This window comes from Nannobrachium achirus (genome assembly GCF_963921795.1).
Source record: "Nannobrachium achirus genome assembly, chromosome: 6".
In the NCBI taxonomy this organism is placed as follows: Eukaryota; Metazoa; Chordata; class Actinopteri; order Myctophiformes; family Myctophidae; genus Nannobrachium; species Nannobrachium achirus.
Window position 1 is genome coordinate 64,684,714 of NC_137815.1, and position 23,400 is coordinate 64,708,113.

Consider the following 23,400-nt stretch of genomic DNA (forward strand, 5'->3'; position numbering starts at 1 on the left):
AAAACAGGATGCCAAGGAAACACCCATGATTCTGGCTTCTGATTATGAATGGTTCAAATGGACTACAAAGAATAAATTGTTAAGAATGGTATCGGCGTGACTCATCTTTCATGACAGAGCTCTGCTTCCACCGTCTTGATTAGTTTAAATGAGTGCCATGTGTGTTTAATGTAGTTTAATAAACTACATTATGTCCCCACTCTACTCTTAGAACCTACATGAGAGAAGCAAAACAAGCTAAACTATATAATCATCATGTTTGTTTACCGCACGGTCACGCACGGTCGGTCGCACGCACGCACGCACGCACGCACGCACGCACGCACGCACATATATACAGTAGTTGAAAACATACTGTGGTGAGGTTTACCTGCTTTGAGTATGAACTGAATTCACCTTACTGTAAAGTCACACAGTAAATCAAGCATATCGGAAATGTAACTAAAATGTAACAACACGGTCCTCAGATATAAGGGCGGGCTGGAAAAATGAGTAGAAACAGAAGGAAATGGAGTGTGTGAGTCATGTGGGCTAACAATACGCAGCAGGAGGGTTGCTGCCTGGACAACAGTTAGAAAACTAAAACTCTCAGCTCCACTTGATTGTGTAAATGTGGACTTGTTGCTGGCGCCTAACTTCACTGCTTTCCATTCAGTCATCCTCAGTGAGGAGGAGGACAACACGCACGCACGCACGCACGCACACACACACACACACACACACACACACAGTGTGTGCGCACATACACACACACACACACACACCCCCACCCACACGCACGCACATAGACAGATAAACAGACACATGGCTATGATTTTTGCAAATCTGATTTGAACCACATTCCTTATGCTGCGCTCACACTGACATCTACAAAGCTTACAGGCTAGAATCCTACAGTATATTTGCGCTGCCTTCAACTACAAAGCTGCAAAACAACCAAGTGTTGTTTAACCATTTCCATTCAACTTCTCTCTTCACACAATTCCTGCTTGGAATAGGGGGAAACTAATTATTTCCGTCTGTCAGTTCTTTTTCACCCCAGGCTTTATATTTCTTCCGCCTGTCAGACGCATGCTTGACGCCAATGAACGTGTTGATCAGCACTTCAACATATTGGCCCAGTGTCAGTGACATGTATGCTGGGACACTTTGTAACTTTGTATGTTTTTAGCTGCCAGTGTGAATGCATGCTCCAATCTGGATAGGAAAACAGATTTGAGCGGGATTTTGGGCTGGCAGTCTGAACAAGGCCGAGACAGGACAGGACCTCTTCTAGATGCAGTGTCATCATGTCGTGAAAATAAACAAGATGAGCTCCTAAAATCACACCCAGTGTGAAGTAAGCGGTGCCTTTATATACCGTTGTTTCCTGTTGAGCTTGGCACATTTCCTGGGGCAAGCTGCCCAGATCACACATGTCACACGGGTCTTCTTATTTTTTCACTCTCAAAAAGCACCTGCAATGTAGTGCATTTGAAACTACATTGCAGTGCACATCATAGGGTGATCACTGATCACGGCTTGCCTCCTGTGAATTGTTTTATTTTTCTGTTTATTTCGTTGCTTCATCATACAAGGCTATCGCACAAAAGTAGTGAAAACAGCAGATCTACAAGCAGTGTGCTTGTAGATCGGCAGTTTAAATCATTTTTAAAATGATAAATGCAAAACGAACGGTTTTGGACATACAAGGTTTCCACCCGACAACGACGATATACAGTATAGTGGGCGGTCAGACCACTATACTAATACATAAGGGGTCTAGAAAAAAGCAAAAGACTAGCATTTAAACACAATAGAAATAGCTACAACCTATACCCATACAACACTAATAGCCAGGCAGCTAGAGTCAATTCTTTTAGAAGAATTGTTCACTTTGTGATACAAGCACCGAATTTTGCACGTTTCCTCTGGACCTACTTTTTCCAAAAAGCAAGTTAGCCACTCAATTAAAAACAAATAGGGTTGGGGTCCCATTGACTTTCTATACAGTAAAATAATACAAAAAAATAAATATGCTTTAAAGGAGTAGTTCACCCCCAAAATGACTTTTTTTCTATTGATTAGTCATGCCATGGAGAGTAGAGTTCAATAATATTTTTTGGTTTTTGTCACATTCCTAAGACAAAAATTTGATTTGAGTAAATTTACCCCCATTGATTCCGGATGGTGACCCGTTTCCAAACGGGTCACCATCCGAAATGAATGGGGGTACATTTATTGTTATCACATTTTTGGTTTTTGCAGTAACAAAAACCAAAAAATATTATTGAACTCTACTCTCCATGGCATGAGTAATCAATAGAAAAAAAGTCATTTTGGGGGTGAACTACTCCTTTAAGTAGTATGTGAGGGGTCAAAATAGGGTTTTTTCATGATTCTGAATCCATTGCAAGCATTTGCTTTGCACAAAAAACATTCCTTGGGCTAGAAAGGCCACCACTAAAAACAAAATCAAACAAATAAACCCCTGCCCCTCCCTGATAAGTATAAAATAGGACCTTTTAACCTTATAATTAAAAGCTCTGATAGTCAGAGTTATTTTTGAAAAGTAAAAGACGAGAAACCAATATGAGAAGAGAAAACGGGAGTACAATAAAGTTGGTTTATTCAGAGAATGCATTCTGAGAGATACCGAGAAAAGCCACAGTTTTCATACAGAAGTTAGACACTCCCCTCAGAGGGGAGAAAGCGAGACATCAAAGAAAAGGGTCCTGTGTACTATCTTTCTGTACCAGGCACCTGGGTAGTACAGAGTGGCAACAATATAATCTCATCTCAAGTTGATGAACACAGTTCAGGTTTAAGGTCAAACTGACACAGTTTCAGGTGTATGCTAGTGGAAACTCAAATAATATGATGAGCTATTTTTAATGACAAGACAAATGTAAACACTTAAAACATACACATGTTTAAAATAGAAGCACACTATAAAACATTCTTTTCACTCCCCATGGTGCAGAGAGAATGTGGTGCAGTCCAATTTAAAAGCACATTATGGACGAGCCGGTTCCCCTTTCATTGGTCAGCCAATCATCACCAGCAGCTTCTTACAGAACTGGCTCAGAAAGAGTTCAAGTAGGCTATCTCGCTCGCCGTGCCGCACTGTTGTGATGAAGAGAGAGCGTTCAGTCCAATCACCTATGGTCATGATGAAATGTGGGTCATGACTGAAAGAACAGTATCATGGATACAGGTGGCTGAAATGAGTTTCCTCCCTCAGGGGATAAGGGTAATAATATCAGTCATCTGGGAAAGTCTTGAGTATAGAGCCTCTCAGGCACGTGCACACATACAGTAGACATCAAACGGGGCTTGAGCCCCTGACCTTTTATCCCTCTGTAAAAAGTGCCCTCTCCAGACCATGAATGCAGTTTTTGCTATGGTGAAAGAAATGCAAATGCCCTCTTTCCATGCCATACCTGAAGGCAGCATTCAAGAGAATTGTGTTGTCCAAACTCTCCTGAACTTGAATGCAGCATCTTATGTTGAAAGATCCATGCTGTATGCCACATTTCCAGTATTGACTTGATTATACTTGGTTCACTGTGGTATCAAGCACCGAAAATAGCCGACCTCCAAGCTCACAACGCGTCGCATCACAGATGAGATGTGTATTGTTTATTGAATGGGTCCCCATTAGCTGAAGGCAAAGCGACAGCTAGTCTTCCTGGGGTCCATATAGGATACATACAAATATAAAAACATGAATAGGCCTACATAATTACAATGAAATACAAAAATAACAAATTAACAAAAACATAATTTCAATACAAAAATAACAAATTAACAAAAACATAATTTCAATACATAATATAAATTCAACAATGTAAAATTAAGATTCTGGTCATGTGGTCAGCTGCAACATATGTGTTTTTAAAGCATACTTAAAAAAGATAATTTGGTTTGCGTAAGATTAATATGAGAAGGTAACAAATTCCAGAATGACATTGATCGATAAATAACTGTATGTTTGAGGAGGTTGGTTCTTGGCGCAGGAAGTGTTAAATGACCAAGGCTGGCATTCCTGGTTTCATAATTGTGTGTGATATTATTGAATTTAAATACTGATTATAAAAATAAACTGGTGATTGAGTTAAAATAATGTTTCTGAAGAACATCAGTAGACTACAATGCAGTTTTTGTTCAACCGACAGCCAGGCCAGACGTGTATGCATACAGGGGCGTCACAAGGGGTAGGAAAGTGGGACTGAGTTACTAGGGCCCAAGGTGGTGGAGGGGCCTTAATTATTTTATACTTTAGCTATTGAAAAATAGCAGATATACAAGCTCACAGCGCGGCACCGAGTGCCGCACTGCGAGCTTGTAGATCTGCTATTTTTGATGAAAATGAAAATGTGTGCAAATCTTTGAATATATGTATTTGTTAAGCGAACATTTGTAACTATAATTTTGCTTCTGGGGGGGTCCCTGGAACTCAATATTTTGAGATGGGGTTCCGTGGCCAAATACATATCATTTTGGGGGTCCTTCACATGAAAAGGTTTGAGCTCCACTGACATAGAAACATAGGTTTTTCAAAAAACCTCAGAAGGATTTGAAATATTCAAAGATTTTCATGATTTTTCAAAAATAGCAGATCTACAAGCTCGCAGCGCGGCACTCGGTGCCGCGCTGTGAGCTTGTATATCTGCTATTTTTCAATAGTTAAAGCACAGGGGCCCCGCAGTGAATCCTTGTACCCAGGGCCCAGAATTTGGTGTGACGCCCCTGTATGCATACTGTATGTATAATATGTTCAACTGCGTGGCCAGATAACGGAGGGTACGTGGGTTTAAAGCCTATGTTGCACAAATCTTTCATAATCTCCCAGTATGCTCTTCTAGAACTTTGGAACTGTAGTCTTCAAATAATATGTGGATTGATCTTTCTTTACAGTAGTATTTACTCCATTTGTTTCTGGGCTTCACGGACCACCAAGCCCAGATCTGAAATCTGAGAAAGCCTGACATGACCTGGGTTTCCCTTTTGGATCTGGTTTAGCAGTTATGCTATTCTATTGTTATTGTTATTATGCCCAGAAAAAAATATTTCTTGGGCTTGGAAGACATTTTCATTCTGAATACTCAGTGGTCAGTTGTGTCCACACTTATGTCAAGTTGTGCCGTTGAAGTCAAATGAATGAAAGTAATATTGATTAGGGTAATACTGTGGAGACATTTTCCATGCTGGTGCCAATCGGAAGCCAGTCTCTCTCTTACTAAATGAAGAGTCAGAGATAATGATGCATGAAGGGATAGGAATGCAGACATGCATGTGGCTGTCATGCCCACTCGTTCAACTCCTCAACCAGTCAGTCAGTCAGTCAGTCAGTCAGTCATTCACTCAGGGGTGTCGCCACAAATTCTGTGCCCAGTGTACAAGGGTTCACTGCGCCCCCCCCCCATGAATGTTCTTCATAGGGGAGGGGGTTTAACCCATTTAGATTTTCATGTGAAGGACCCCCCAAATGATATGTATCACGACTTTTCAAAAATCGCTGCGCGGCACTCGGTGCAGCGCTGTGAGCTTGTAGATCTGCTATTTTTCAATAGCTAAAGTTTAAAACAATTAAGGCCCCTCCTCCACCTTGGGCCCTAGTAACTCAGTCCCACTTTTCCCCCCCTTGTGACGCCCCTGCATTCACTGACTAATAATTCAACTGGCCTTTTACTCACTCATGATGATCAATTAATTCACACTCACTCACTTACCCACCCACCCAATTTAATTGTAATTTATATGGCTGGCCGGAGGCCAGTAATCAGTGGTTAGTGAAATGTGACAAATACGAGACATTTTCACTATGGGATGTCATGTCCATTTTTAGCACATAGACATTCCATGAGAGGCCATTGAAACAGTGCTGATGTCATTGTCACAGTGCAAGGCCACTTGTAACCGAACCGCCCTACCCACGTGGAATAAAACTAGGCTATTAGTTTGTAAGGTAAATGGATATAAAGTATGGTTTGTATACATAAACTAAGCACAAGAAGAAAGGAAACTTGACTTTGGTCCATTATATATCCCCTTTAATAATACCAATTTGTATTGTGTTTCATATCATTTTATCGTTGATTCGTCACCTTTACGAGGTACAGCTTGTAAGTATCGGGCATTCGAGGCATGAGCTACACAGCCAAAGATGTGGGTAGCACCGACCAGGATTTTGCCAAAATGGCTTGAAATACTGTTCGTTTTGGGCTTCCCTGACACTGAGCTTAAAATTAACAAAGTGTAAAAATGGCCAATATGTGTTGTTTTTTCTTTACCTTATTACTGTGGGTGCAATCACTCAATGAACCAAGCAACAAAGGTGAACACCAAAAGAACAGGGTCCCATCCTCTTTTACAGTACACTTTAAGATGGGACCAAGAACAGTATTGCAGGCCTGCCAGGCCATTTTGACATTTTTTCAAGGGCGCTACTAACACATTTGGCTGTGTTCCACGAATGTCAGATCCTTACAATCTGTACCTCATTGTAAAGGTCACAAATCAATGATAACAATGATATCAAACACAATACCATTTGGCATAATTAAAGGGGAGATATAATGGACCGAAGTCAAGTTTCCTTTCTTTTTGTGCTTAGTTTAGATTAAACCAGTTTCATCAAGTTCAAATCACTTCTCTTAGATATATTAAAAAAACATCAACCATTTAAAGTAAGTTGTAAATTATACATCTAAATTATAACTATACATGTGTGGCGGAGAGAGTCGCAGCCCCAGCCTGAAGCGTCAAAAAGTCTAGTATCTGCCCTCATTTCATAGGGATATCCCTTTGGAGTAATGGTTAAGATACTGGACTTTCAAGCAGGAGACCTGGGTTTGAAGCCTGGTGGGGAAGTTTGGATCACCTCCGTTACACATATTATAACTATACTTATACATCTAAATTATAACTATACACATTATAACTATACATATACATCTAAATTATAACTATACATATTTTGTTTAGCTGAAATATCAGGAAGCACAGGTGCCACTAGTATTAGAAAACACTTATGATCAGAACGCTGTGATGACATCTGTGCAGATTACTGGGTTGAACATAATCAGTTCCATCTTCAAGCCACTAGATGGCATAAGTCTCAAAGCAAAACCGTTACCATTGTTACAAGAATAGGCCTACAAGTTCTCCATCAGCCCTGACCCTGACCTGTTAATAGTGACTCATACACTGAACCATTGTTTGTTTGACTAACATCAGAGCCACTACCTCAGTACGAGAGTATGAGCATGTTTTTAAGGTTCTGTGTGTGAAGGGGGTGCATGGATAAGTAAGCATAACAGCATTACAGCAAGCAGTGAATACAAATCAGCCATGACTTCCTCCCAGCATTATTACAACGTTTTCATGTTCTCAAAAGGGTGAAGGAAGAATTTAAGGATGACATGACACCTTACATGCTCAAGTGCAACGTGACGGGACAAACGTGTCAGTCACAAGACCATCGCACTGACAACTGCCTTGGCACTGACCATTTTCTTGTGAGAGACATTAAGGGTGCGTTCGGAAATGCACACTCAACGCACTGGTGTGCCATGTTGTCGTTCGTTTATTCAGTGCACTTGGTGCGTTGTCGTTCGGAAATCCAGTGCGCGGCGCACCGGTGTGTTGAGTGCACGCACTCACCGACCCTACTCAGAAGATGGGGTTTGACGGTGTGGTGCGTCAGTTAGGGATGGGTATCGTTCACCTTTGAATCGATACGATACCTTTTTCGATACCTGGGAATCGATACGATACCCTTTTCGATACTTTTTATTTAAGTTTAACTTACCGCAGAGGTGATGATGATGATCACACAGTGTGGCGGAGCGGAGCGTATAGACGTTGGATAATCATCATAATAATAAACATTATAGGCTATTGTCGGCTATTTTCCACAGTAACGAGTGTAGCCTCAGTAGCCCAACTGTTACAGATGCGACCGGCCAGGGGTGCGTTCCAGAGTATCGAAACAAGGTATCGTTTGTTTTTAAGTGAACCGATACCCGATAGTATCGACGTCATGCAATCGATACCATTAAAAGTATCGCAGACGATACCCATCCCGCCGTCAGTGCAGTGTTTTGATTGGTTTATTGGTTGGTTTTCATGGCCATGTCTCGAGCGCTTCTCAGCTGTGAACAATGGCATTTGCTGCTTTATTAGTCCTTTGGGCTTTATTGTTACACACGCACCAACGTGTAAACTAACAGCAGGTTGGCCAATGTTATGAATTAAATTACCTATCAATAGCAACGTTACGTTAGCAACTGCTGTTTTTCAGAAAGTTTTCCGACTGAAAAGCGCACAGCTGCCTCTAAACTGGTCGTTCGTAAATAAGCCACACTGAATGCACTGACAGCGTCACCGCCCACTGCCCTCACTACACTGAGCACACACCCGGTGCGCATTTCCGAACGCACCCTAAGTCTGTCTAAAGAAGTCTTCTTTATGAATGAATGAATTAAAGGGTTCTTTAATTGTTTGTGGTGTGTGAGTCCTTCACCTCTTTCAGTTCTTCTTTTATTCTTACGTACTACAGATATTAATGCATCTTTAATTTATTACCAATTAAAGCACTGTCTCACTTTTCCTGAATAGTATTGTGTCAATAAAGCATATCGGCACTGTCTGGCCAAAACCTCTTAACTTAATTTTTTAGGTTTTTGATTTTTCAGGGCTATTGAACAACCTTTACATCTGAGTGTTGGTTAAAATAATAAAGGGTATGTGCATGCATAAAGCGAATGGCAAATCGAGTGGCAAAGTGAGTGGCAAAATGAGTTTAACGTTGTTTAATGTCGATTAATACAAATCAGATCACATTTCTGTTTGGATGTATGGGCTGCCTGTCAAGGCCAGAAAGTAGGTTTTTGCGACTCAGTAGGCGTTCCTGCATAACTTCCGAGTATGATGATGTCACACGCATAGCTACCCTCTATACTGAACCAATGGAAAGTAGTAAAAAGTGCTTGGGACAAAACCTCCTAACTCCACACTTTCTGCCAAACCAGCTAACTCCACCCGATTGGCCCTCTCTTTTTTTTCATAAATATGTGCTATTGAACACCCTTTACGTCTGTGTGTTGGTTAAAATAATATTGAACCAATGACAAGTAGTAAAAAGTCCTTCGGTCAAAACCTCAACTCCACTTGAGCTCATTTTCACGAAAATTAACATTTTGAAGTTAGGAGGTTTTAGCCCGACAGCAGAGATATTTTAATTATTATTCTTAGAAGGTATGCATTGTGGGCGATATCCATCATCACATGCTTCCATATACGCTAGAATTGCCCCTGGGATTTCCTGCACTATTGCTGCTTCCTGGACACCACCCAATTCCAAACGGACATCTCACAGTATAAACCCGTCGGTCCTTGTGGAACGGGCCTGTTTCTTGTCTTCACTAATTATTGTCTCCTAGATACGCCCCCCACATCACCCCACCCACCCCACCCACCCCAGTCGACCCCCTTTCTGCCCCTTCTCTCTCTCACTCATAGCATGTACGTGTCCGTCTCAGCACATTCCTATCTTTATGTGTCACGTATAGCAGCCTCACACAAGGCAAAACATCACTGCCCTCTCAAGAATCGTCAGGTCAAGAGGGTCTTTAATTTTCCCCGCTCACACCCCTCAGACCAAAGCGACCAAAGCGCAGATCTTATATCTGGAAAATAAATAAAAATCTGAAATTGTACATCATCAGGCACGTGCACACATATACATCAAAGGGGGCTTGAGCCCCGTTGCCCTTTTACTCGACTGTAAAAAGTGCCTTCTCCAGACCATGAAAGCACTTTTTACTATAGAAAGAATGTCCTCTTTCCATGCCATACTTGAAGACAGCATTCAAGAGAATTGCCTTGTCCAAACACTCCTGAACTTGAATGCAGTGTCTTATGTTGAAAGAATTGCCCTCTCTGAGTAGAAATCCATGCCATTACATCTTGATTATGCTTAGTTTAGTGTGGTATCAAGTACCGTAAATAGCCGACCTCCAAGCTCACAACGCGTCGTGCTGCGACGCGTTGTGAGCTTGTGAGCTTGGCGGTCGGATATTTTCAATATTTTCACCAAAAGGCCCTTTTAGAAATTTCAGCCCCTGCCTCTGTAACATTCTATGCACATCCCTGTACATCATACTGTATCTATACAATTCAGCCATCAAAGGGATAACTGGGGTAATGTACACCTGTAATTAATGTATATATACAGTATTAAGTACAGTAGCATTAGTCCAGGGGGTTGTGGTTCAAGTCAATAAGCCATTGGTCAGTTCCATCAGTCCATATATGGCTGCCTGGAACCAAGCACAACACTCCCATTGTGGACTGAAAACATCACTGTTTGCGTCAGCCAAGCAACACATGCACGATTCCAGATTAGTTCATGCTCTTTACAACCACTTTCCATGTTACTTTCCCCTGAGCTTTTTCATATTCAGTTTCCAGCCCAGAACGACACCTAGTAGGTTGAGCGTTTCTGATTGGCTTGGTACTAGGGTGTGGACTATTTTTCAGTGCCACCATAAAGTGGTACACAGGGGCGTCGCACCAAATTCTGGGCCCTGGGTACAAGGATTGAAAAATAGCAGATCTACAAGCTCACAGCGTGGCACCGAGTGCCGGCATGCGAGCTTGTAGATTTGATCTTTTAAATCATGAACATTTGTGCCATCCATCCATCCATCCATCTTCAACCGCTTATCCGGAATCAGGTCGCGGGGGTAACAGTTCCAACTGAGACTTCCAGATTTCCTTATCCTGAGCAACTTCCTCCACTCCCTCTGGGAGTATACGGAGGCGTTCCCAGGCCAGTTTGGAGATATAATCCTTCCATCTGGTCTTTGGTCTGCCACTTTGAATATGTCAAATCCTTCTAAGGTTTTTTGAAAAACCTATGTTTCTATGTCAGTGGTGCTCAAACCTTTTCATGTCAAGGACCCCCAAAATGTAAAAAATGTATTTGGCCACGGGCCCCCATCTCAAAATATTTAGTTCCAGGCAGGGAACCCCCAGAAGCAAAATTTTAGTTACAAATGTTCGCTTAAAAAACACATATAATATTCAAAGATTTGCATTCATTTCACGACTTTTCAAAAAATAGCAGATCTACACGCTCGCAGCGCTGTGAGCTTGTATATCTGCTATTTTTCAATAGTTAAAGCATAAAATAATTAAGGCCCCTCCACCTTCGGCCCCAGTAACTCAGTCCCACTTCCCCCCCGCCCTGTGACGCCCCTGAGTGCTACACAAAAAGGGTGCTGTAAAGGTTTAGTGACAAGAGGGGACCAAGGGCTTATTCTGCAATGAATTAGGCAACAATTGTCAATGACTTCATAAAAAGATACCCAGAGCATGATAGATGAATTCAGTTTCCTACTATTTGATGTTTATTTTTAAACACAACTGTCATGGCACGATAAGCTTTTCCAAGGGGAAGTGTGTAGGCTGTTAGGCTTGCAACCATGGCAACGCATGAACAAACAAAGCAATGCAGCCGAACGACGTACCAAAGAGACAATGTATCTCCCTGTGCGAAAACTAGGAGGAAAAGCTCTGTACTGCATGACAATGTGCATATGAGCATTGTTGCGGTGCACTCAAAGACATTGATAGCTTTTTAATGCAGCTGATTAACACATCTGGAAAACAAGCTGCCAATTGTTAGGAATAATCTGCATGATTCCGTTCATCTGAGGTAGGTTTCTTACAATAGAAAACTGTGTTTGACTGCACATTTTAAAGTTCATCTGATTTAGGGCCATTCACACTGAAGTCAAAGTGGGTGGCAGAGTTCACACCAAACTATTAAAATAGTTATCGTTATAGTTATAGTGACCAGTGTAAACCAGGGACGTGCAGAGACGTGCAGGGACGAACTTCGAAAAGGGCCTTTTTGGTGAAAATATCGAAAATAGCAGACCTTGGAGGTTGGCTATTTTGAGTATTTTCGGTACTTGGTGATACAAACACTGAACTAACTTTTGAATGCTGCCTTCAGGTATGGCATGGAAAGAGGGCATTTGCATTTCTTTCACCACAGTAAAAACAGCATTCATGGTCTGGAGAGGGCACTTTTTACAGAGGATAAAAGGGCAGGGGCTCAAGCCCCCTTTGATGTCTATGTGTGCACGTGCCTGGTGTAAACAGCATTCACACTGAGCATGACAATGATAAAATATAGTTTTAAAAATCGAGAGAAAAGTCAAGTGGAGTTCACACCAACCATAAAAACAATACAATGGTGAACCACATAGTTATAGGTAAGAGTTATGGTTATGGTACTCATTGTGAATTGTGCTTTGTCACCAACCGTACACTGGGTCTATTGTCACACAGATATGCCACAGGTGGAGAAGAGAGAGGGTGGGGATTAACCGCAGAACCAAGATGGGGACGAGAATTATGTCGAGCTGAAAAGAAAAAGACAGGCTCTGTTTGCTCTTTACTTGGCGGATAAGAGCGGAATGTTAATGAGCAGACAATGTATATATCTTCTGAAAAAGCATTGTGTGCGCGCGTGTGCTCACTGCTCATAGCGTGATTAATGTACCATCCTATGTCATGTACTGCACGTTAGTCTATGTTGCAGGTAATACATGTGACCATAAAAGACTTGGGTAGACGGAAATGTTTGATAAAGCCTTAAAAAGAATCGTATAACTTAACTCTGCGTTAGTGAGACTCGAGCGGTAGATAGAGGATACATGGGCTAAGCAGGTTCTCCCACAATTATGAGACATGCAGGCAATGTCAACAGAGACATAAAGCATATCACACCGTGCACACTTGGGCTTCTGTGCAATATGACAAGAGTCTGAGAACTGCTGTAAATGGAAAGAGGAGACCTTTAAAGCTGTCTCTTCATTATTAAAGTTTTTATTGCTGTATATAATATACTGTATGTACAGTAGCCAACGCATGTATGCATGTCAATGTGTTTTTTTGCCTGTCTCTGTAATCCATATGCATGCACACTACAGTATGTAAATATACTGTACATGTGCAGTGTGCACGTTTGCATATGTTTGTATAGCTTATACTGTATCAACCAAACACCTTGGCTTTAACTTTAGCAAAGTGTGGCTCCTTTTTTGTGCTAAATGTGAACACAGTTTAATGTATACAACATCAGAGTACAGATTACAGCTATCATATAATCTGTTAAAAACGTTATACACAAGCTTATACAGTAGTTCACAATCAGCAAGCACAGCTCAAAAGTTTTCTGGAGGCAGAACTCGAGCAAATCCAACTTGAGTTTCCACTCTAGCTTCCCAGAGTTCTGGCAATCCGCGCGTTATGTAAGAATAGTGCAGTGTACTCCATGTGCTGTAAATGTGTAACACGATTCTACTTTTTTTCCCCCCTTCTTTTCTTTCCTGGACCATTACCCCATCTTTCTCCTCCCCTCCCTCCTCCCCTCCTCCCCCCCTCCCACGCTCCTGCTAAGCACAACTGGCCAATCGCGTCGTGCCTCAGTACCTCCCCTGCTCTGATAAAAGGGAACCCAGGGACCAGGGTGGGTCTATCTGCTCTGCAGCGTCTCCCAGCTTCCACTAAACACCAACCTCAGTGCTGTAGGAACCGTCTGCAAACCATGTCTACCAGAGCCGCTGTGAAGACCACCACATACTCCACTATGTCCAGCTCCACCGGTGGCATGGGCATGGGCATGGGCATGGGCCCGTCCCACGGCTTCAGTAGCCGCTCCTACTCCGGCAGCGGCTATGGCGGCCGCAGCGTTGGCAGTGGCAGGCAGAGCAGCTACGCGGTCCGCAGCTCCTACGGGGGTCTGGGGGCGAGCAGCGCAGGCATGGGAGTCGGGGGGTTCAAGGTGGCCGGGGGCTACGCGGCCGGGGGCTCCGGCCAAAGAGGCGTAGAGTTTGGGTACATGGGCATGGGCATGGCAGGTGGCATGGCCAACGGGATGGTGGCCCCCATCACCGCCGTGACAGTGAACAAGAGCCTCCTGGCCCCCCTGAACCTGGAGATCGACCCCAACATCCAGACGGTCCGCACCCACGAGAAAGATCAGATCAAGACCCTCAACAACCGCTTTGCCACCTTCATTGACAAGGTCAGTGGGTTAATGCATCTGGGGTTCCAGTGTTGGCTTAGTTGGTTCCATCAGTGTTTCTCAATGGGGGTACGTGTACCCCTAGGGGTACACGAGGGTACTGCAGGGGATACAGGAGAAAATGGGAATATGTATTTACTGTTATAGGTAATGACAAAAGAATTACAGTCTTTGTGTGAACCTGCTAATCTGTAAATTGCAAAACCAAATTACATCAATAACTTGACTAGCGCAACTGTTATTGAATAGAAAGCAATGTTTATTTGCCATTATGCTGTTTTATTTTTCACATATTGGCATTGGAAATGGACTTTTGATGAGCTTTTGATAAGCAAAATGATGTAGTCAGGGGAAGGGGGTACTCAGCTTCAGATATCAATATAAGGGCGTACTGCAAGCAAAAAGGTTTGATAACTACAGAGTAACGACAAGTTATGAAGGGACAAACAGTATAGGAACAAACTTCAGTATCTCAGAATCTTGGCTGAACTACATGTAATTCAAACTCAATAGCCCAAGGTAATGGATAGTTGATATCCAGCATCTTTGAAATATTTCTGGTACAAGCCGGATACAAACCAAAACAAACAAGTTTTGCTTCTCTATGTAAGCCATGGCAGTCTTTGCAGATGATACTGTCTGTTAAGAACCATGGATTACAATAATTCATACATGTAGCCTACTCTATGTGATAGTTAACTTCCAGGGGGTTCATACTTCATACAGATTTAAGGATTTTAGTTTTTGCTTGGTGGGTGTGTGTCTTCTAACGTACACTATATCCTGCAATAAGATAACAATATCCAGAGGTTATGAAAGTAAACAGTTTGGCAGATGTGCTATTTCATTCCTCGAGGTTAGAGCTGCAGTAGGTGCGCAGAGTGTTTTGATCTATTTTTACTCTCTCAGAGTTAAGCTAAGCATCAAGAGTTTCCTGCAGAACTATAAAGGAGTGGGAGTGGCAGGGGTGACAGGGTTTACAACAAGTAAGACAAGCTGTTAAATCAGCATATCTTATACTGTACATTTATACCTCTATACAGGACTGGCTTGGTGATCTGTATATTGTCATATACAGTACCGTGATTTGTAGAAGCCTATGATGCCATGTTCTAGTCTGCCTTTCAAAGGCATGTCATGGTATAGATAGATGAATGGATACATTGTTGTCACTGTGCACCCATCCATAATCAAACAGAGATATGAGTCGAGATCAATGTCAGAGCTTCCAGATCAATCCCAAGACAAGGGGTAGCACTTTCCATTTTACGAATACTTTATTGATCTCTCATTGACAGGTTAAACCATAAGTCAATTACCTTTGCCTTATTATCTTGCTGAAACTGAAGATAGTAAAGCAGACTCAGGGCACGACTTTATTACAGGCACACCCACCTGCCCACACACACACACACACACACACACACACACACACACACACACACACACACACACACACACACACACACACACACACACACACACACACACACACACACACACACACACACACACACACACACACACACACACACACACACACACACACACACACTTTATCCACACTAGCACACACTTGCAAACACAAAATCATTGTTTGCCGAGTGGAAGCACTACCCCACCCAGGGTCTCTGGACAAAATGTACCGAGTTGTAAAAGACAAGAATTGTACCGATACTGTGAAACAGTGCCACTCTGTGTTGAAGCGCAGTAATTATTGGATGGAATTGAGCTAGGTTTTAATTACCCTGACATTTGGAGAGAGTTGGATTCGAAATAACTCCATTCTTTGCCATAATTGTCTTTTAGTTGATACCCATGCATTCTCTTTGCACTATAAAAAGAGAAAGAAAGAAGAATAAATACAGACAATAAACCCATTCATTCTGCCAGATCTGCACAGTTCGACACACGCCCATCTTTGTCTGCGATACAGTACATACTTTGATGCTGTACATTCCTCCTGCAACGCGCCACATATGTTTATAATTTTACTGAGAGAGAATGTAAGGCTTGTCATGGTTATAATACATTCCATTCACTGTCCTATCTGGTCTGGTCCATCCTTCAGTTCACCCAAACACATAGCACATGTGCTTCCAAACATTCATTTATGTATTTTACAGAATTTTGGGCTTCATAGAAAAATAGAATATCTTTTGCTTTACTTCTTACTTAAAATAACGTACAGTACTATTTGTACCCACTATTGATTTTTCACTTCAACATTTCCAACATAACATGTCCTGGGGATAAATAAGGTTCTACACAAATAAACCTGGTGTTAAATCTTCAAACCGTGAGAGGGTCAACCATCTGGATTTTATCGTAATTTATCTTAATCTGTTTTCACATGTTTTTAGGACATTCACTGTGATTCATTCAATTGTCTGTCTTGTCTTTCCAGGTACGTTTCCTGGAGCAGCAGAACAAAATGCTGGAGACCAAATATAAGCTCCTGCAGGAACAGACCACCTCCCGCTCCAACATCGATGCCATGTTCGAAGCCTACATCGCCAACCTGCGCAAGCAGCTCGACAGCCTCGGCAATGAGAAGCACAGACTGGAGTCAGATCTGTATAACGTGAAGGGGCTGGTCGAGGACTTCAAAAACAAGTGAGTTGCAGGTTAAGGGTTTAAGTCGGGGGTCTTCGACGTTTTCAGGCCAAGGACCCCTTAGTTGAGAGAGAGATGAAGCAGGGACCCCCACAACTTTTTCATAGACTCCATATAGTTTCATCGTTTGACAGCACAATTATCAGTGTATTTTGGATTCATGTCAATTTGTGTTTTCAGATATTTAACCACCTGAGCCGTCATTACCTAATAAACTTGACCTTTTACTCTGTACTTAGTCTGCTCTTTTTCCCCTCTACACCAAACCTCTTTGCCAAAAATAGTCGATCTCTAAGCTTGTAGATCTGATATTTTTGGCTACAGTTCTCAGAATATGGACACTAGGGTTCAAGTTGTTAAACAAAAAGGATTGGAAGATTTGGAGGACCCCCTGTAGTAACTCTGAGGACCCCCTAGGGGTCCCAGACCCCCCGTTGAAGACCCTTAGTTTAAGTAGATGTATGTTTCTTGTTGTTAGCTATAGCTGATCTATTAGCTTTAACTATAGCTATTGCCTGCCAAAGTATCTGATTTATTTCTACTGAGACCTTCGGAAAAGACATGAATGAAATATTGCTTCATTATATTCTGTCATCTTTCCCAGGTATGAAGATGAGATCAACAAACGCAACGAGTGTGAGAACAACTTTGTCCTCGTAAAGAAGGTCTGTTCAGTTTGCAACCACAAATCATGCACCCAAAACTATAATTAAGCTTTAAAGGCCCAATCAGTGATCCAAATGTAAACAAATGGGAGGCACCACTAACAAAAACTCAAAGTAGCAGTTTGTATTGATAAAGATCTCGGACATTTAACACTATAGACAAGATTCAGATACACTTCTTTACTCTTTAAGAATGTATTAAAAGTTAACCCTCATTCATAATTATGTTCATATCAATCCAAGATTGGGCCTTTTAGCAAAGCAAAGGCACACATTCCTTAATTCTAGCTCCATGCTGCAGTGCTGACAAGGAATGCATATTCTTCTTCTTTTTTTTCCTTCTCCCACTCAGGACACAGATGCAGCCTACATGATCAAAGTGGAACTGGAGGCCAAACTGGACAGCCTTTCTGATGAGATTGAGTTCCTGAGGCAGGTCTACGAAACGGTAAAGAACCCTGTTTATATTTCCATTTCATGAAGGGTGAAATGAAAATGGTCACAGTTTTTATTTGTGTGCGTCAAATACTTTTCTTCAATGTAGGGCCAAGGGTCTTCAACAGGGGGTCCGGGACCCTTATAGGGGATCCTCAGAGTTACTACAGGGGGTCCTCCAAATCTTCCAATCCTTTTTAGGTCAACAACTTGTACCCTAGTGTCCATATTCTGAGAACTATAGCCAAAAATAGCAGATCTACAAGCTCACAACGCCTCGCAGCGAGAGGCGTTGTGAGCTGACCCTGACCCTTGTAGACCCCTGAGCTTGTACATCGGCTATTTTCGGCAAAGAAGTTTGGTGTAGAGGGGGAAAAGAGCACACTAAGTACAGAGTAAAAGGTCAAGTTTATTAGGTAATGACGGCTCAAGTGGTTACATTTATGAAAACACAAATTGACATGAATCCAAAATACACTGATGATTGTGCTGTCAAACAATGAAACTATATGGAATCTATGAAAAGGTTGAAGACCCCTGATGTAGGCTATGTTTTTTTTATAGTATTTTAACTATGTGTTGTAGGAGATTCACGAGCTGCAGAGCCAGATCAAGGACACATCAGTGGTGGTGGAGATGGACAACAGCCGGAACCTGGACATGGATGCCATCGTGGCTGAAGTGCGGGCTCAGTATGAGGAGGTGGCCAACCGCAGCAGAGCCGAGGCTGAGACGTGGTACCAGACTAAGGTGAGGTGATGATCGGTGATCAATCTTTGTGTCCAGTGTTAGTAATGAAAGTGTATATGTATCGCTCTTTTTATGAACACAAAAAAACATTGTTGGCATCGGGTGCTTCTACAATATCTAAACTGCATTCACAGGTGATCATAGGCCTATTAGACATCTATAAAAAAACAAACTGGGGTAAATTTTCCATTTGGCTAGGTTTGAAAAATGATGTATATATTTTTGAAGTATTACTTGTGATATTCTCTGAATTATTATTGTTCATCACTTCAATAAAAAGACTGAGTTTGATTGTTGGTAGTACTCAGTCCTGCATAAAAAAGGTTGTGTAGCCATTTGCAAAATGTCATATATTGTAGTTATACTATAGCAGTGACTGAGACAAAGCCAATTACAGCTCTGTAAGAAACCGTACCCGAACATGCATGTGTGTCCGCAATTGGACGCGGCTATCACCAAGTCAACCTTCATCAAATGCGGCCCGCACTCCGAAATGAGTTTGACAACCCTGTTCTACATGCTTTCCCAAAACAATCTGAGAAAAAATTAAGAAAGTGAAAAACATATCAAACTCAGACCCAGGTCACCAGGGGCACATGTCTACAGGTTCACTCTACTTTCAAACAGGAAAAGAGGAACACATGAACATGATGATGACATGGAGCTCAGCCAAAACATTACAAGACCATACAAGCATGTCGCATTTCAGTGATGTCAGTGTATCGGGTTGTAGACTGAGAGGCCCACCGGTGACTCAAAGGTTGCTGATTTGATCCCTGTTATCATTCCAACTGTCAACTAGGGACTGGAGTATAACTAGTACTGCATCTGGTCTGTCAAATTCTGACTGAGCCCCACCCATGCTCAGGGGGTGCTGTATCGCAGCTGACCCTCTGATAAGCCTCTCTGATGTAATTGTGACCGTCAGGTCGCAGTTACTACCAAAACCTCTACCGGCTGTCTGTCAGTCTGTCAGTCTTTCCGTCACGTCACACTTTTCCCCAACTCATATATCCGCCACCGTTGCCCCAATCCATGCCAAACTTTGCACACACACTCCTTGCCTGCCAATCCACAACCCCTCCAGGGACCTCCTTGGCTGCCGCCAAAAAGTGCAAAAATGACCAAATGACCACCCAAACGGGGCTGTTCACGGGGAATTCCCGGGGACCACCGACTCCTTGTGCTCCAGAATGGATGCAAAAGTGGTCGCACCCCCTAGTGGAGGACCCCCGCCACTGCAGCGCACATAAAATGCCATAACTCGGGCTAGGAGCGACCGGCAGAGCCGGGGCCGGTACCCATGCGTCCGCCTCGGCGGCGCCAAGACAGCCGTCAACATGAATCTGTCCCATATAGCGCCACCATCAGCCCCATTTTTTCAAACAATTTTTTGGACACTGCTCCAACAGGTCTACAAGCTCAGATCTACTCAGATCTACTCAGATCTACAAGCTCCGATCTACAAGCTCACAACGCCTCGCAGTGCGAGACGTTGTGAGCTTGTAGATTGGCTATTTTCGGCAAAGAGCGTTGGTGTATAGGGGGAAAAAAGCTTGTAGATCGTCTATTTTCGGGAGAGAGCTTTCGGTTCAAGTGGTTAAATATCTGAAAACACAAATTGTCATGAATCAAAATACAATGATGATTGTGCTGTCAAACAATGAAACTATATGGAATCTATGAACAGGTTGTGGGGGGTCCCTGCTTCATCTCTCTCTCTCTCTCTCTCTCTATCTCTCTCTCTCAGGGGTCCTTGATCTGAAAACGTTGAAGACCCCTGCTTTATAGGATAGGCATAAATAACATTTAATTACAATAAAGTGATCTTCTATGATGTTTCTCCTGTATGTCACAGTATATGGAAATGCAGCAGTCGGCAGGCAAATACGGGGATGACCTGAAATCCACAAAGGCTGAGATCGCTGACATGAACCGCAGGATCTTGAGACTTCAGTCCGAAATCGACGTCGTAAAGTCACAGGTGAGGAGCATTCAGGAGAGTTTTGTCCCTCTGCAACATGTACCGTAGCAGCAATCAGTGTGCCTAATGACCTTCTCTCTTTCTCTTCCTTAATTCTTTAGCGAAACAACTTGGAAGCCCAGATTGCAGAGGCTGAGGAGCGCGGCGAACTGGCAGTGAAGGATGCCAAACTCCGCATCGGAGATCTGGAGGCGGCTCTGCAGAGAGCTAAGCAGGACATGGCCCTGCAAGTCCGTCAGTACCAGGAGCTGATGAACGTCAAGCTGGCACTGGACATTGAGATCGCCACCTACAGGAAACTGCTTGAGGGAGAGGAGGACAGGTGGGACGTTATTGTGATTTGGAGCCTGCAATGCTATATGAGCAATAATAGCAATTCTTATTTCACACTTTTGCTTTTCCTCCCATCTCTCTCTCGTTTCCTTATAGGTTGGCAACAGGAATCAAGACCAGTGTGTCCAAACAGACCTGTAAGTTCATGGTACTTCTTCAGCATGCTTTAGTGTTTTAACTAGTATGTGTTCCTTTGTCATATAACAGGCTCTGTTATATGTTCATCATTCTAGTTTCTGGCATTCTCTGGTTACCAAACCACACTGTGATACAACCTGTCAGAACACTTGCTATGGTTAATACCAAACCACACTGTGATAAAACCTGTCAGAACACTTGCTATGGTTAATACCAAACCACACTGTGATAAAACCTGTCAGAACACTTGCTATGGTTAAAGGAGTTGTTCAGACCAAAACACATAGGGTTAAATCTGCCTTTTATCATACCCCTTCATACCTGCTTTAGTCGATTTATTTCATAGCTGCCCCTGTTGCTAGATTTTGGCTGCCCCTGTTGCTAGATTTCGCGGACCCTCTCATAACTAACAGAGTAGATAGTCTTTATTCTAGTGTGGTTATTTCTTTAGCTTCAAAGTTAGTATTTTATTTTTTTTGGATTGTGTTTACACAACGTCCTGAGACAAACAAAACCGCTGTTTTGACCCCACAGGCACCCTTACGGCATATTCAGAATAATACAAAAATATACTTTAAAGGAGTGGTTTACCCCCAAAATGACCTTTTTTCTATTGATTACTCACGCCATGGATAATATTTTTTGGTTTTTGTCACATTCCTAAGACAATAAAAATAAAAAAAGTGCCCCGACGGTTTCCCCATCCACTGCCATTCATTTGGGTCCTCATCCAGGGCCATGCATCCGGGTCCCAATCCGGAATCAGTGGGGGTACATTTACTATATAATCACATTTTTTTCAGTCTTAGGTATGCGACAAATACAAAAAAATATTATTGAAGTCAAGTCTCCATGGCATGCGTAATCAATAGAAAAAAAGTCATTTTGGGGGTGAACTACTCCTTTAAAGTGCAACTTCACTAAAACCTGAATCCTATCCTATTTCCTAACTTGACACCCCGTAGTGTGCATGCATCACCATTCACCTTTCAATTCTTGTTCGGTCTACTTTAACATACAGCAATGAACTACAACGCCTACGGCCTGGAAACGACTCGCACACCCTCCTACAACCTCAGCGCCTCCTACGGTGGAGTCAAGGCCAGCAGCACTTCTTTCGGTGGCCTGGAGGGAGCGTTGAGGAGCAACACGGCCAGCAGCCTGTCCAGCAACAAGGCCAGCAGCATGGTCAGCAACAAGGCCAGCAGCATGGTCAGCAACAAGGCCAGCAGCATGGTCAGCAGCGTCCCCAGCAAGAACGTCGCCAACAGCAGCAGCAGCAGCAGCAGCAGCACCACAGTAACCAAGACCGAAACAGTCGTCGTCAAGACGGTGGAGAAGGCGGTGGAGAAGGCGGTGGAGGAGGTCCAGCAGGCAGCAGTAATGGAGGAGAAACCAGCCGTTATTGTAGAGCAGGTTGTAGAGCAGGTTAAGGAGGAGAAGGTTAAGGAGCAAGTTAAGGAGGAGCAAGAGCAGGTGGAGGCAGAGGAGGAAGCAGCAGAAGAAGAGGAGGCAGAGGAGGAGAAGGAGGAGAAGGCTGTGGCGGAGGAGTGAAGCTTGGCGGCTGTTAGCTGAACGAACCGGTCTTGTTGATGAGTTTTGGTTTGCCGATCTGATTTATAGCATCAGGAACTAGATTAAAAACGACACACGTTACCTATTCCATGCTCGTCATTTGACCCAGGTTGAAAATACCATGAGTGCCACCCTGGCTATACCAAAGAATGGATCTGATCCATAGAATGTGCCAGATACCCAGGTTCAGTTTTGAGTAAAAGTTGTCTTTTTCTTGCAGCAAAGCCATCGTAATATCGTCGTTGTCGGGTGAAAACCTTGTACTGTATGTCCAAAACCGTTCGTTTTGCATTTATCATTTTAAAAATGATTTAAACTAGTGAAAACAGCCGATCTACAAGCACACAACGCCTTGCACCTTGTATGATGAAGCAGGGCTTTATTTTGCGAAAGAACGCACACATTTGAAACTTGGAGATACGAGGTTTCCACCCGACAACGTGTTTTTACGGCATGAGTTGTAGGCCTACTTTAGTTTTCTGAAGACCTGCATAGTTACAGACGTTATTCACTGTCAAACATGCACTGCCAGTGGGTCTTTTACTATGGCACTGTTCCGTGCACTGACACTCCAAAGTCCAGCAGGTGTCAATGTTGTACATTCTTTCCTCTGCTGTTTGCTCTCCTTGCTGCCTTTAGAACCATGCAAAGCACTGCTGATGTTGTATCTTCTGCAAACACTGACACTGCTATGACACTACTGCTGTTTAATGGGCTTCCATGGGATTCACGTGGGTGAAATTAAACCATTGTTATGCTGAACCTGCTGTACCAGGAGACTAACAATGAATTGTAAAAAAAAAAGAAAGAAAGAA

At 42.8% G+C, this 23,400-nt stretch overlaps 1 protein-coding gene across 1 annotated transcript; it reads left to right on the forward strand.

Annotated features, from left to right (window-relative positions):
* Positions 1-13,609: 13,609 nt before the first annotated feature.
* LOC308286354 (keratin, type II cytoskeletal 8-like) lies at positions 13,610-22,564 on the forward strand (the record flags this gene model as incomplete). The annotated part of the gene is made up of 10 exons (XM_080727350.1): positions 13,610-14,089; positions 16,497-16,705; positions 17,310-17,370; positions 17,723-17,818; positions 18,391-18,555; positions 20,414-20,539; positions 20,641-20,861; positions 20,969-21,009; positions 22,032-22,173; positions 22,285-22,564. 10 exons carry the CDS (start codon positions 13,610-13,612, stop codon positions 22,562-22,564), a joined length of 1,821 nt encoding a protein of 606 aa, XP_080583476.1.
* Between the last annotated feature and the right edge of the window lie 836 nt (positions 22,565-23,400).